At 38.0% G+C, this 16,168-nt stretch overlaps 1 protein-coding gene across 5 annotated transcripts in view; it reads left to right on the forward strand.

Annotated features, from left to right (window-relative positions):
- GOLGA4 (golgin A4) overlaps positions 1–14,885 on the forward strand; it is a 58,733-nt gene extending 43,848 nt beyond the window's left edge. For 4 of the 5 annotated variants that reach the window (XM_042816738.1, XM_042816734.1, XM_042816736.1 and 1 more), the window contains 8 exons: positions 333–446; positions 1,363–1,383; positions 1,628–1,696; positions 2,238–2,313; positions 4,085–4,188; positions 8,930–9,016; positions 12,064–12,127; positions 14,133–14,885. In XM_042816738.1, coding sequence (XP_042672672.1) covers positions 333–446; positions 1,363–1,383; positions 1,628–1,696; positions 2,238–2,313; positions 4,085–4,188; positions 8,930–9,016; positions 12,064–12,093 — 501 coding nt within the window. In that variant the 3' untranslated portion in view covers positions 12,094–12,127; positions 14,133–14,885. The remainder of the gene's footprint in view (positions 1–332; positions 447–1,362; positions 1,384–1,627; positions 1,697–2,237; positions 2,314–4,084; positions 4,189–8,929; positions 9,017–12,063; positions 12,128–14,132) is intronic. The other variant, XM_042816735.1, reaches the window with a different exon arrangement.
- Positions 14,886–16,168: the final 1,283 nt, after the last annotated feature.

Raw genomic sequence — 16,168 nt, forward strand, 5'->3', positions numbered from 1 at the left:
CAGTTTTGATTTATTTCAATGGGCAGCTGTCTAGAAAATGAATGAATTTAGATTCTTAGCCTAAAAAAAAAAAAGTAAAATAAAATCAACTAGCTTTGCCAGTTTTCGACTGTTTAAATAGAAGACTATAAAGAAACCATGCAAACGTAGAATCTTGTTCAGCCCCTATGGTTGGTTGTTTCTTGCTCTTTTTCACTTGCCTTATACCGGATTTCTGCCATATTGTTTCTGTATATGGCATAAGTCTTTGCTGTCAGTCTGCTGTCATTAAGTTTTGAGTGGTTAGATGATTATTTATTGTTTAACTAAAGATTTCTTCCTGTAATTTGAAGGCTCGTGAAGAAGAGATGACAACAAAAGTTCATGAGTTGCAGACACAGTTAGAGGAGTTGCAGAAGGAGTACAAGCAAAGGATGGCAGAAAAGGACCATCGGAACAATGAAAATGTGAGCTGGCATTGACATTACTGTTGTATCTCTAGGTGTGACGTGTTTTTGTCTTTGTGAAGTTCTACACGTGCAGCCTAAATCGAATTTTGTTTGTCTGAAATTCGCCTTCGTGTACGTTTTGTTCTTTTAGGTGTTGTCTCCTTCCAAAGTGAACCTGTGCTAGTCTGCAGTGTTTGATACTACCTTTTTTAATGAGGTGTTAGAGAAGAAAATCACATTCTAATGATCCAATGCAATTTCCTTTCCTTCTTAAAAAAAAAACCTGAAAGCAACAGTAATGACAAAAAAAACATATTGGAGGCAAAAAATCCCCTGCCCTCCTCCTCCCCCTCCAAAAAAAGGATTTTTTTTTGCTGAAATTCCTAAGATTACTGAAATATACCTTTGAATATATCGAGGATGGACAGAGAATTCTGTACTGAAAGAAGAGTGTCTGCATGTGTCTTTCTGAGAACACGTTTTAGTTAGAGGAATTCTCCTTTGATGGACAAAAACATGACTTGTTTTTACACTGAGATGAGGAAGAGTCTATGTGGTGTTGTCACTGATCAGAAAATTCCTATTAACCTTAGTTTGAGAATATGCTTTTTGATAGCTAACACCGTTGGGCATACTGTGTATTTAGACATGCTAGGTTCTTCAAGTTATCTTTGTGATGATTGCATTACAGACCCAAGAGAATTTAAATATAAGCTTTGATGCTTATCAGTACAAGTAAGCGTTAAAAAGTACTTTGGGCTACTGTAAGTATAGTAGCATCTTTGTGAAAGAATATGTATGATTTGATCATTTCAGTTTATCATCTTGGATTAGTCATATGATTAAGCATGATTAATGATTAAAGGGAATGAGATATTTGATATTTTCTTTTTTCATATCTGCATTTTCATCTGATTTTTTTTTCTTGTTCTAGGTAACGATAGCAGAACTTCAGGTAAGTTTGGATTTTTTTGTTTTTATTTTTTTTCCCCCTAAGTAATGCCTTGAAACTAGCAGTACTGCTTATCATAGAATCATGGAATCAGAATGGCCTGGGTTGAAAAAGACCACAGTGATCCTCCTGTGTCAACCCCCTGCTATGTGCAGGGTCACCTACCAGCAGACCAGGCTGCCCAGAGCCACTGAAGCAGTATGTTCTGTAGTTTGTTGAAATTTTCTGTATGTGGCTGTTCTTTCAGGCACAGCTTGCACAGAAGACAACACTTGTCAATGATTCAAAGCTGAAAGAGCAGGAGTTCAAGGAGCAGGTAAGGGTGCTGCTTGAACAAGGGGAGAACATCATCTTTTTTGATGATCTGTATTTGCAATATTAAATGTTTTGTTCCTTCCAACTGATGATGGAGCACAACTCAGTACTCAGGAGCACAACTCAGGAAGTATGATACTAATACATCTGAAATAGTTTTGACTCATACATCTGTGCACATTTTCAAAGTACTCCTCAGTCCCCGGGATATGAAAATACCAAATCATGGTTCCCCACTTTTTCTAAACTAGATCTTCTGGTTTTAGGTAAAGTAAGTAATTTTATATCTGTGTTTTTATATGGGTGTATGTATATACATGTATATGTCACGTGTATTTAGGTATATGAATATGTATATATGTAGATGTTCTCATGTGTCTATATACATGTATGCACCATTTTCTTTAGTCGCAGTTGTTAATAACGTTTTGAAGGGCAAATATATTTTGCTCTACTAGAATGTCAGGATGTTTAGCTGGAACTTCTTATGCTGACTTCTAACATACTTTTAACAGTTCTGATCTTGATTGTGCTCTGTTTAGATTCATGTACTGGAAGACAGGCTGAGACATTATGAAAAGAAAATGTATGTCACATCAGTTGGGACACCACTCAGAGGTGTGTACGTGCTTTTCATCACATAAGCTTGTTTATTTGAAAGATATGCTTTTGTTTAGAGAATCTATTAAAACATCAGGTTTTTTGAAACACTTTCATAATGTTTTTTACAAATCATGTAGCATTTCTGTTTGATGTCTTACAAGTGAGACAGCTCTGTATCAGCATCTGTTATCTCTGGGGGGATTGATAGAGGCAGTTTCAGTGAAAATAGGGTGGAGGGGAATTATACCCTAGCTAATTGAGTGCAGTCTTTGTGACTCTTTAAACATCTCAACTATGCAATTATTACATTTCACAAATCTCTCTTGTGTTCCATGTCAGGACTCCTGCCATTCTTATAGCTAAATGTCCTTTCCAAGATCTCCTGCTCTGACACCTGGATTACCATACTGTTACTTTTCTTGCTCTATCCATATTTATTAAGAACACTCCTTTAAAAAGTTGTGATGCAGAGTTACTTTAAGCAAGTATTTTTAACCCCTCTCTGTGGACCATTTCTTCTTTATCAAAAGTCCACTTTCTCCTAAGACTTACATCCAAATCAGTCCAATATCTACTCTAAACAGCTAATGTAATTTGCCATTGGCCTGCGATGCTGGGTTAAATTATGCATCTTTCTATCTTCCTTCTTTAGCTTGGTAAGAAGCTAAACTATTAGTTTATTCTCTATCAATATTCCTCATAAGAGTTATCCTTCACTGCTGTCTTTGCAGAACTTGACAATTATATTCATAGTTTGGTGTACCACTGCCTATCACACCCATGAATGCCTCTTTCTTTCTTTTTCTTAACTTTGTACTCCTTTTTTTTGTTTCCTTCTGTGCATCCTGTATCTCCTGTCTAAGCTGTCTGTAAGACAGCTCAAGTTTCTCTCTTGATCTCATACTGCAGCTGTTCGCCTTCTTTGAACATTCTTTCTTTTTAATACAAATAAAGCACATTTCATTGAAAAAAATATAAACACTTGCAGTTATTTCTTTTTTTTTATATATATCTACTTTTCCCTGTTTTCAACTATCTTAAATTCAGAATCTGTTACATCAGTTTATCTTTTCTGCAATCCCTTTGAAAGCTAAATTGGTATGATTTCTGATTGCAGATGCACTGATACAAAAGTGGAATCAAGTCATAGTCAAGAAAAACAGGGGAATGTAAAGAAATAGGTTTTAAGTCTGTCTGGTATGAGTTAAAAAGAAGAGATGCCTGAATTTTCATTTAAAAACAAAACTTCATGAGTAGTACGTTGTTGAGGATTATTTAATTGAATTTATTTAATTTATTTATTAAATTTATTAAATTTATTTAATTAAATGTGCTGATCCATTATATTTTAAGCTTCAAGAAATTGCTCTAAGTAGGTTTTAGGCACTGGCAGAATTACGGTCGCTACTCCTGTGTTTCATACTTGGTTACATTTTGTTTCAGTTACTTTCTGACTGTGAGTACACACATTCTTATGATGTATAAGAGTTGTTTTTTTTTTAATATATATATTTATATTTTTATATATAAAGCGCCTATCACCTGATTGGTAAACATTCTTTGGAACCATTTTGATGGCAGGGGTAAGAACAGGAGTCAGCCTGTCAGTACCTCAGCATTTCTGTTTCCAACCAATTGAAAAAAATAAATAAAAGCCACAAGACTTTGCTGCCAGCCTGGCATGCTGGTGTTTAATACTGCTACTCCATCAGGGTTGGAGGAAGACTTACTGTGAATGGCACTGTGACTTCTCTCAGTATAAATATACTTATTTTTCTTTACACAGATGGAAATCTTCATCATGCTGACGTTTCTCTCTTTGGAGAGCCTACTGAGTTTGAATACTTGAGGAAAGTGCTCTTTGAATATATGATGGGTCGTGAGACAAAGGTATGGAAAGTTGTATGCAGCGGTGTGATGTGGGTTAGAGTGAAGTTGAGCTTCCTCACTGTATAGATCCAAAGTGCCATGATGTTGGTGCTTCATCGTGTATTGTCTGTTATTTAAAAAGATTCAGTGGACTTCCAGGGCTTTTTTACAAAGAGATACTGAGATAAAACGTAGGGGAAGGGAAAGGAGAGAACACTGGGGAGGGGGAGGAAGTGTCACATCTCTCACCAAGGTACTTACAGAAACAAATACCTCTACAGGTAGGTGTTATTTTACCAGCAGAAGTCTTAGTGTCAGTCAGGCTTACTGGACTTTGAAAGCTGGTATGCACTATATTAGCAAACTTTTGTGATGTTATCTTGGTGCGAATGTGATTAAGTTACAGTTGTATTAAATATTATCTTGTTAATAGCTCTGAAGATGATGGTTTTTTTTCACATTGTTCCTTAAAAATCTTTTATAAGGCACCCAAATCTGTGTACCTTCACTAGTTAGCATTAACTTACTTTTAAAAGCAGAGAAAAGCTGCACAGTAGGCTCCTTGTTGTACGCTGACAAGCTTGTGAAATCATTCCCATGTTGGAATTTTACTTGCTTGTAACAATACTGATGCTAAGAGATTGACCAGGTTCAAAGGAGGTATGTCGTAACACAAACATTTTTCTTGGATGATAAATGCTATGTGGATAAATATTTATTTTTCCTCCCTGGAGTTTCTCCATTCTTTGTTGTGCTGCTTTCGACTTGGACTACTATTAAGTAAAAAGGTTTTATGCAAGTTTCTGTGTTAGTTGGGTCTGTCCTCACTGTGCTCCTTATGGAATAAAATTTGTTCTACACAGGACTTCTTGTCCTGACAGGATTCCTCTCTCTTTTCATCCCTTTTCTTACTTTGCTATTTTTTAATGAAAAACATAAATCCTGGATCCAAAACAAACTAGAATCACTAGTTAGCTTCTGTTCCTAGGCCTGTGGCTCACTGGCTGGCTCTCTCACCTTAATAGCATCTGATTGAAATCACTAAAGAAAAATACGTGCATTACTGGATAATTACTGGATAATTACAATAGCTTTTGAATTCTGAGGGACTTAACCACTAACCACAGTAACAAACTTTGTCAGCCATGTTCCAACTTCAGCCACCCCACGAGACTGTGATGGATGACTGGTGTGTATTGTTGGTGCAGGTAGCAAGCATTCTGTCATTCCTCCAGTTGCTGTGATTGAAAGATATCTGTATTTGTGTGTGTATGTATTTGCTCTGGAGATTACACTCTGCAATTGGAAGATGCCACTACAACATTTCCTGCACAAAGGCTCCTGAAAGCAGATGAGGGGAAAAACTGTATCAGGAAAAATAGACATTGTGTTCCTGTAGTAACTTGTGAAGGCATTGTTTTAAAATTGATATCAGTGAAAGGGAAAGTAAATTTAATTCAAATGAAGAGGCATAATAAACAATTTTCAAAGCACTACAGCTATTAGCTTTGGGAAATCGGATTTGGATAGGTAATGAATGATAAACTTAAATTGAATGCAATTGTATTTCTATCATCTTTTCATATTAATCTGATTGATAACATCATAGCGATTTTTATTTGAGGATAAATGTTCTAATATGTTGCAAAAAAGGAAAGGTTTCTGGTATTGCTGTTATTAGGTGATCAAGGATGTAGCTGTACTGGTATTTGTTAATGAAAAACTAAAATGCAATGAAGGCTAACATACCTGTATTTACATATTTGCTGATGTAAATCTGAAGGTGTTTTGGTGGTTTCTTCAATTTTGCTTCAAGTAGTGCTTTCAAGCTGATCTCATGCTGTTGTTCAACCATTGGATATGTGACTGGAAGGCACTGAGGTTAGCTTTTGCAGTCAGGGTTGTATCTCATACCTTAAGTTTACTCAACTATGTCTTGAAAATAGTTTGGTTTCTTCCTGCTACACTGATTGGAGATCCATAATAAATGGTGATGTGATTGTTATAATCCATCTAATACTGTGTTAAGAGATTTAGACTGTAGGTACATGTACTTCTTATTTCCAATGCATTAATTGAGTTTAAAGATCTCGACTGAGATCAACCTGTTTGACCCTCTTAGCTTCTGTTTTCACGGACCAGGTGAGGCAATTATTTCTCACAAGATATTCAGTCTATTCCCCAGATCATTCTAGTGGCCCTTCTCTGAGCAGGGTTTCCTTTACAGAGTACAAAAACCACTCTGTGTCTCAGAAGTAGTTCTGCAGTGGAATAAGTCATCTTTGTGGGCCTGATGCCCTCTTTAGTGCAAGCAGTTCTACAGAAGCTGTGCAAACTGTCCCGAACAATTTACCATTGATGCAGCCTGGTAAACAGTTCTGGTATTGTATTAAGTGGGGGGATGAGTGAATGCATCAGTTGTGCAAAAGTGCTGGAAAGCTAAGAGAAATAATGAGAGTCGATAGTGGCTCAGTAGCTAAGACTCAGTGATTATGACTATAACATTTAACCCGTATAATCTGCAGCTCGTCACAATCTTTGTAAGCTGTTTCACTGATGTGCACATTTGCATTTGCTGGGGAACTTTTATTGTCTTCCCCTCCAATCCTTTAATTCTTTTTCCCTTTGTTTTTTCTTGGCACAATCTATCAAATGAAATCACCAACTTTTAAGCATGCACCTTGTTCAGAATATCTGACCTCAGAGATGCATGGCATACACAAGCAGGTTCAATAACACTGCATGTTCTACAAGCACGTGAACGGCTGAGCTTCCAGCTCTATTGCACACTTCATCTGAAGTCTTGCAAAAGTCCTGGAGGACCATTCTGGCAGATGCTTCTCCTTGCTACTTCATTGTGCCACGTGGAGTCTGTTCTGAAGTCAGAAAGTCGGTCTGAATGTTGTATGTGTTTGATAAATGTGTTTCCATCGGCTAGATAGAGGGGTGAATGAAACAGCACAGAATTATGTTCTGTCAGACTTGCTTCAGGCTTTGCTGCTCTCCAACTCACATATCAGAGGTAATAAATTCATGCAAATCTTTTTCTGGCAGCTGGCCATGCTTTTGTGCACTGCACAATGACAAGGGATATTTCTGTCAAACTCCTGCATGATTTTTGAAGGGTCTGGCTTTGACCTGCAGCTCTCTAAACGAAGGGGGCTGATGGATAATCACTGTGAAAGCATTATTTACAGAGCTCACATAACTGACCTCAGAAAGAAAAGCAAGCTGGCATCTCAACAATAGGACTGGTTATTCTGTTTGTGAAAGCTGTGAGTCTGTCAGTGGCTGGGTACAGAGATGCACACCCAGGAGCATCCACGTATGTTCAGTTACTGTTTTGTTATCCCCAGTGACAGAGGCTGTTAGTGAAGTAAGTTCTCCACTGTGAGTCGTACTGAATTCTTCTGCTTTAGAATCTCTGTAGTAGCCCCAAGAACATGGGAAATTTCAAGTCACTGAGAGCAATGAATTACAAAACACTTGTCAGGAAAGAAGATTTTAGCCTGTGTTTAAGTTGGCACGTAAGAATCTGTGCCTTCATGCAGTATTTGCACTGTTTGTATATTTTTTGTTAACATTTGCACGCCATTGTGTCCTGTGGAAAATAATCAAACAGTTTGAAGCTAAGCTCAGTGCTTTCTGATCTTTCAGTCCCGGATCACTGTGATCAGGGTTTTGCCAAAAGAGATGGTAGAAGCACAGGGTCTGCTTGTGATGCTGGGAATGCTCCTAATTGTATCTGGGAACTGCACTAAAGGCTCTTTTTAATTATGGGAGCTACCGATATATTTAAATGAAGCCTTTTTTTTAATTGAAAGGTTTCAACAGGACTTGTTATATTCAGTATTTATCCCTAATTAATTATAGACAGAAGCAGTATCTGCAAGTTAGAGGTTTACCTCTTTTAGCTGTGGTCATTTTTGTCCTGCAGCTGCTTTGTTGCTGCAGTCTCCCTCTTCATTCCACGTGTGGTGAGGCTGGTAATAAGCAGTGGACTTGGAGAGCAGCAATCTTATCTCACCCGCATTCTTGAAGAGCAACAGCTACAGCTCCTGTAGCAGCCATGTTCTGTTCTTACCTTGCCCTTTCTTGTGAAAGTCACCAGAACCACTTTCTGTGTCTGCTGGAATTTTTTATTCCCCCTAATCTGTTTTTAGAAGGGAAATAATTGCTTGCTTTGCACGAAAGTTTGACATTCTACCGTGTTCCATCTGAGGTTGTCTAAATGTTTTGCTGGTTAAATACGAGCTACTGTGCACCTGCTGACAATATTTTGACAACTGCAGTTCTACATCTCACATTTGGATCTTTCTCAGTGTTTCATTTCTTTGTGTTTCTTTACTAAATATTTGGGTGCAGTGAATATAGGTGAATTCATAAAGACTCTTTCAGGTTCCACGTGCCTCAGATGAGCTTTCCAGAAAGGCTGCATTAAGATTAAATGTGGCGTGAGCAGGATTGGCAACAGTTTGCTGTCGTTATTAATGGACATGAATACTCCAGAGCTTACATCGTAGTACAGGAGCTGCAGTTTGTGACAGTGAAATGAACACTCCTGGCTTCCATGTATTTCACATAATGTATCATGCCATGCAGATACAGCATGAAACTGGTGGTTATTTTTTAATTCCTTTCGTTACGCTTTTTGGTGACATTACTAAAGAATAGCAGTATTCTCAAGAGAAGCATATTTTAAAATGTTAAGAAGCATTTCAGATCACATGATAATAATTACAGATGATCTGCTTCTTTTCAGACAATGGCCAAGGTTATAACAACAGTGCTGAAGTTCCCAGCTGATCAGACTCAGAAGATATTAGAACGAGAGGATGCACGACCACTGGTAGGTTGTACCAGTAAGCTTATGTTCAATAAGCTTAAGTGCAAGAGGTGATGTTGCAAGAATAAGAAATTGGAAACTTTAGATCTCTCTTTCACACTTTCTTCATTCAGGAGAACTCCATTTCTCCCCCTCTTTCCTTCTAATGGAATGTCAAATTCTGCCAGTAGGTTATAGCAAAAATGAAAAAAAAAACCAAAAACAAGCACATTTTCTTAACTAGAATTTCTGCCTAAACCGCATTTGTGAAAGCTGCTATTCTGAGATTAATTTTCTTACCAAAAAAGTTAACTGAGGGAATATTTGTGTTACTTAAATTCAGAAGTTTATTCTGAATTCATAGGTGTTCTATGGAAAAAAATGGTAGAGAGGGCTTTTTTAGCCCTGGAGTATAATATTTGATAAACACAAGAACAGCATTTGCTTGTAGAATAGAAAACTCATTAGTTCACCTGCTTGGGATTTGTGCTACAGAAGTGGAATATGTACACATATTCACAGAATGGCCTGGGTTGGAAGGGACCTCAGGGATCAAGAATCTCCAACCCCCTGCCACATGCAGGGCCACCAACCTCCCCATTTCATAGCAGCCCAGGCTGCCCAGGGCCCCATCCAACCTGGCCTTGAACACCTCCAGGGATGGACGGGGCATCACAGCCTCTCTGGGCAGCTGTTCCAGCACCTCACCACTCTTACAGTGAAGAACTTCCCCTGACATCCAACCTCGATCTTCTCTCCTTCAACTTAAAACCATTTCCCTATAAAACCATATATGTGGAATTTTGTGTCAGTATCCTAACAAGAATTTGTTTATTTATGTATTTATATTGTACTAAGGAAGCATCAAAATATGTCAGTTAACTCTTAGTAAGGGCAAATGAAAAATAAGAATTTTAAACATTTTCTGTAGTGCTGCCTTTTCACCAGTGCTGCTGAGTAATACAATAGCAAGATTTGACCTTGTGCAGCTTTGGGGGAGGAAATAAAGTGATGGCAATCAATCTGCATTGATGCATGCATTAGAGTGTAAAAGTGGTGGGACATTCAATAGAGAATGATTCCTTTTAATTGTAAATAATTAAATATTGCTAACCTTTGTTTTAATTATTATCACTTTATTGTTTTTATTTTTACCCCTAAATTTTTTGAGGGATAGTGTGGAACTGTACCAGCTTCAATCCTTGTGGTTTTGGAATGTCTGTGGTGATAGGTTTTGTTTGTTTTCTGTTTGCCTTTCCATTTTAAACAAACATATTAAATTCTTCGTCTTTACTGAAGAGCTGAATTTTCAGAAGCATGGCCAAAAGAGATGAAGAATATATGGGCATAAACATTTATGTGATATTACTGTTACTGTTTTATACAGTAGAGTTACTTTTTATTAAGACAAAAACTGCAGTAATAGCTTTGTCTGAAGTCAGTATTGTGATCCTTCCCTTTGTGGATTAGCTGGGTACAATATTTAGGGATTTAAGTGAGAGAAAGAGCTGCATTCACTTTTTCTCACTTGCCTCTTGGATAGATTGAACACTTTCAGAAACAAAATCAAATTTGGAATGTTTTCACCTGTAGCTGCACTTCTCATAATGCTACTGCATCAGCATAAACATCCTGTTGAACCCTGGAAATGAATTTCATAGAAAGTTTCCATCATTTCATCAGCGTGAGGTATCAGATGAGGAAAGCGTTTGGTACTACAGCATTTTCCTGTAGACTTTGTTCTTCTGTCAGCCTTGCAGTCTTTAATATACTTTGAAGGTTGTGTAATGCTGATAAAAGTGTAACAATAATGTCTTGTGTGCTGCAAGTCCTATTTTTGTTCTCAAAAGGCTTTTATTTAAACCAGTTTCTCATCTCTGCCGTATTATTTGAAGTTATTCACACTACTCTTGCTTCCAAAATAATATAACTAATCATAAATTATAAATACAGCCATAATTATGGCTTTCTTAAGACTCTTTTTCAGACCTTCAGTTAGAAAGCTGACTTTCTATTTTATTTTATTTATTTGCACTCTAATAATATTTTAGGAGCCATTCTGAGTTGGTCAGAAGTGAGGTTAGAGTTGGAGTTTATATTTCAGCTCCATGTGAAACTTGGTCTTCTCAAAAGAGATGCTCACAAATCCTGATACCAAAGAAAACTTCAAGTTAATCCAACAAGTTTTGGTACTAACTAATAATTTGGGACTAAATTATGGCCAGTCACACAAAGAACTTTTTTCCAGGCTGCCAGTGCTTTGATGGTTCTGAATATCAAAATTCAAAGAAGTTGATGTGTTAATGTGAAACGTCTCCAATTTCACATAGCAGTGTTTCTTGGCTCAGATATAGCCTGTCATTTTTGTCCTTTCCAAGTACACAGAGATGAAAAAATAGACATCTGACAGCAAGTCAGATATAAGCACTTGCTGTGCATACAGCTAATGAAGGACACAGTCGTTTTTGTCTTCAGTTTCAAAGTTGCATTTGTTTACCAAACAACAAATTAATGCTTGTGGCGAATCTTTGGTAATTCTGTTCCACACTGAAACAAGTGGGGGAGTCATAAATGATTCTGCAGAGAGATATGCTGGGGTTGGTTTGTTTGCTGATGTGTGCTAACATGATTGTCGTGTTTCTCCACACAACACCAGAATGATAGCAGTAATGAGTAATAACATTACAAACTTATCAGTGTGCATTTTTAATGTAAAGCCTAGCTGGTTTTGTATGTGCATTTACAGCCAAGAGGTTTAATTTTAGTGTGTAAATTGTCAATCAAATGTGCTACTGAAAAGGAACAAATGTGTGTGTCAGGAAGGGCCTGTGAGTACTTGTCCTTTTAGTCTGTCTGTCTTAAACAGTGGGAATGTACTTGAGAGGTTTCTACCTAAACCTTCAACCAATAAGTGTATGACCAATGTATCTCCTGCACTAATGTGTTTTTTTGTTACCTACTTATTGTGACCTGACTGCAGCAATCTCATCTGTAATCAGTAGATGTTCACAGCATTCTTACCTGTGCTTTACCATGTAGTCCAATAAGCTGTTTTCTTCCTGGCTTTGTAGTTTGCCTCACCTCGCAGTGGTATCTTCTGAATATTCCATCAGTCTGTGCTTAGTTAGCATGTGGGTGAGTGAAGCCTAATATGTACTTGTTTCCTTTGGAGATAAAAACCTGTAGTATGATATTAATCATTCTTCTGCTTTTTTTTTTTTTTTTTTTCTCCTCCTCTCTTGGCTCCTTTTGGTAATTAAAAGCATTTTAAGACTTTGTTTTGTAAGCATATGATAAACTTTGCTTTATTCTTACATTACAAATCCAAGTCTGAGCATGGTAAATATAGATTCAAAAGCAGTCTTTCTGAGATACAAGAATAACTTGAAACGTTGATTGAGGTGCAAAAATCTCAGTTATAGGGGAAAAATCTTATTTAAAATCAAAGATGTGTCATGTTACCTTTTTTGTAGATGGCTTTATCCTAATCCATCTTCTGATCTCCTTGTAGGTTTCGGAATAAGTGAATAGATAAGTCAGTTTTGAAAACAATGGTACTGTCTGAAATGAATTTTGTACATCTTCTAAACATGATAACGTGTTATTTGAGAAAAGCTTAATGAAATATCCTCTGTAGAGTGATTGGAGTATGGTGGCATTTAGTAGTCAGTACTTTCCTGAATCAGAGCCCTGGCTTGGTGTCAAGAGAACGTAGGGCACCGAGATTAGGGAGAGCACTTTGGGGACCTTTATGCTTTCAGTTTACTCTGCCTTTTTCTCAGGTTTTATTAAGTTATTTTCACGAAGGAAGTGTAATGCTATTCGTGGTGTTACAAGAAAGCAAAAGCTGGCGTAGATCTAAAGGAAAAGGTTGCATTTGACCAACCCAGCTAAACAAACAATGTGAAAGAGTAGTGGCTGAGAGAGGAGCAGAACGTGCAAATGCCCTGGCAATGCTTTTTGCATTGCCTAATGTTACCATTAGAGCATGGTGTTTAATAAACTCTTCACGATGAGTGCTGTAGGATATGGTCAGTGTAACTTTCCTTCATCCTTTGCAATGGCAGAGCTCTGCACAGTTGCCAGAAGTCAGTTCAGTGCACCTGGAGCAGTCGCTGTTGGCTGTAACACAGTGCCCTGCTCAGCACGTGTTCCAGGCCTGCACCCCTTCACCCAAAAAGGACCAGCCTGGGCCCATTCCATTGCCAGACCACACAGTGCAGCTGGCCAATCTTTTCCTCTTACCAGTACAGCCTAAAATATTTGTTCTGAAGGGAAAAAAGAATCTCTTAGCTGACATTCACGCTTTCCACTTTATTTTGTGATCTTTTAAACCTTTCCCTTTACATACAGTAGCAAGTGCACTTTATTGCACTCAAAATGCAACAGCTTCTTGACAAAATCAGCAGCTTCTTTTAAAAATAATTGAACTGTTAGCAATGAGAGAACAAAGCTCTTTACAACATTATTGCAGGAAGCACATTTGAAACTTAAATCCTTGTGCTTTCTGTAGTGCTGATGTAGGAGCTTGGTACGTTCTCAGCTGTCACAGGAGGGCCTGATTTTTGGCTTTATTGTTAGCAAATGCCTGTACTGTAGGACAGTAGGCATGGAAGCTTTGCACCCCTCATTATTGCATTGTTGCTTTTTAGTTTATCTCAAATATTTTTGTAACTTAAGATTAATGGCTTGCCAGCGGAAGGAATAATTTTCTAGTGTGCACGCAACTTGAAAGTTAAGGTGATCATTGTGAAAGTTGTGATCTTGATAGCCCCCAAATTGGACTTCCCTGCAGTTTGGATGGCAGACCTTATGCACAGAGGACAGCAGTTGTGTTGAGTTTTTAAGTGGATCGATGTGTGACACTATGGCAGACTTTACTATTTCCAGTGGTATTTCTGCCTGTTCTGTTACAGGTCTTTTGACTTGATTTGATTTTAAAATCAACCTTCTCAGCTGTTGCGATAATATCAGAATGGAATTATGAATCAAAATTGCCTCATAATGCTGTCGTTTGATTTAATCTGAAATTCTTGTATCTCAATAATCAATAATAATTTCATTTTTAATAGTAAGTGCTTCTGAGTTGCTCTTAATAAAATACTGTCTATTCATTTCTTTTCTCTTTCCATTTCTCTAGTCATGGCTACGACCGTCCTGAGGAGATGGCAGTGGGAATGTCTCCTAACAGTGCTGCTTAGAAACACGTTCATATCTGTCTGTTGCCTCTTGAGGGGGGGCGAGAAGAAAAGCTGTTATTCAAGGTCACAAATGGAACAGCAAGAACCAAAGCTCAGCACCACCTTTGGACCGTGAACATAGTTAAAACTGCCTTGACGAGAGACGCTAATCAGGGGTCATCTGGGGATGAGTCTTTTTTCTCTTCTATTGAACACTCTTCTATTTTGTGTTAAAGGTTATTTTTTTAAAGGAGAGAAAAGGCCACCCTAGGAAGGAATTGCCCATTACTGTATCTCTATACAGGTTTCACTGGGTGTTTTTTAAGAGTTGAACTAAATGGTTTGTCTCTTCTATTTATTTTTTTATTTTTGAATGAATAGTGCAATACATTTTTGGATGGATAGCAGTTGAGGTGATTTTTCCGGATGAACTGGGCACTCTTGTTTGACTACTCCTCTACCAATTTGATCTGATTGTTTGCTAAAGGTCACTTCCTATATGCTTTTGCCTACAATAAATCCGAATTGCAGTACCTCATTTGTTTACTTCTAGCTTTTGTACTTATATTTTCTGGAGAGAAAAAAAATTACATTACTGTAAATTGTAAATAGTTAATACATAACTGTATCATATGCTGATCTGTGACTGTCGACAGCACTAATCTGACGGGAGCTGAGATGAAATAAAGTTTATTTACTGTATAATTTTGGAACTTCTTGTTGTATGCTGCTTCTTTTGAAAGGCTCCACCAGTTTTGTTCTCATTCCTGTTCAGGACATCTTTTTCTGAGACATTTCCAGGCTGAAATTGCTCTCATGTCAAGAGCTTGAGAAATCAGTGCAACTACTCAAATTTTCCAGGGAAAGCAACCTGTAAAACAGGTGCATACTGAGCTGATAGTGTAGTGTGTGCATCTATCTCAGTGCATATTGAGATAGCGTGTAGCAAGTAGGGAGGTTTGCTTTGTGAAGGTGTTCAAGTTGATCAATCCTCTGTATTATTTTTGATAGGAACAACAAACCTCAGAAGTTCATCTCTGATCACAAGCAGGGCTTCTGAACACGCTGCCTGCCTGAAAGATCACCAAATCACACAATTGCAGGGGTTGGAAGGGACCTCGAGAGATCATCGAATCCAACCCCCCTGCTTAAGCAGGTTCCCTGTCTGCTTTACAGGAGCAGTGAGTAGTGTTAGGAAGGACTGGTTCACTGCTGGTGCACCTGCCTGGAGCAGGCATCACCCTGTTCTGGGGATGCTCAGTCTTTTCCTTGCTTTTGATACTAAGGACCCAGAGCTGCATCTTCATATTCACTTGCTGCCTGGCAAAATCTCTTCATGCTGCTTTATTGGTTGCAGTATTTGTTCTCCCCCTGTATTAAACACCAGTTGTCAGATTTTGTTGTTGTTGTTGTTGTTGTTGTTGTTGTTGTTTGCACTATTTTCAGCTATAGAAAGTTTTTGCTTCTGCAGTGTATCTGATCCCTGTCTTCCAGTGTGTTGCCAGACGTCTCAGCAGCCTGTGCAGGACTTACAGGGTATGTTTGCTTCTGAAAAATGCACGTTCCTTCCTGGTTGGCTGGGGATCTGTAGGATTTGGCTATCGCTATCATTAGAGCAACCCAAAACATGGACTTTGTGTTTCAGTTTTCCACGTAAGGTATAGGTTTTCCTAGGTTTTGGGAAATTAAATGCGGGGATCTGTTATTTTGACAGTGAGTTTCATTATGATCACTTACTGTGCTTTTCTCTTTTTACAAATAGGCTGTTCTTCGTGTGTCCTGGCCTTGTTCTTTTCCTTCCACATGAAAGTTGCTGGCTGTGGGCAGCACTTCATCAAGCATGGCCTAAGTGCAGCAGGCCAAACTGACACCGTTTGTCATATTCATGTGAAAGACAGAGCAAATCAATGATGGGGTTTGTTTTCCACTGAAGTGACCTAAGTAAAGAGTGCAAGGGAGATGACAGTTATCCTTGATTGTGCTTTTTAATTAAAAT

The sequence above is a fragment of the Centrocercus urophasianus genome, unplaced genomic scaffold (genome assembly GCF_019232065.1).
Source record: "Centrocercus urophasianus isolate 14NV4802_14NV808 unplaced genomic scaffold, USGS_Curo_1.0 seq_16, whole genome shotgun sequence".
Taxonomy (NCBI): Eukaryota; Metazoa; Chordata; class Aves; order Galliformes; family Phasianidae; genus Centrocercus; species Centrocercus urophasianus.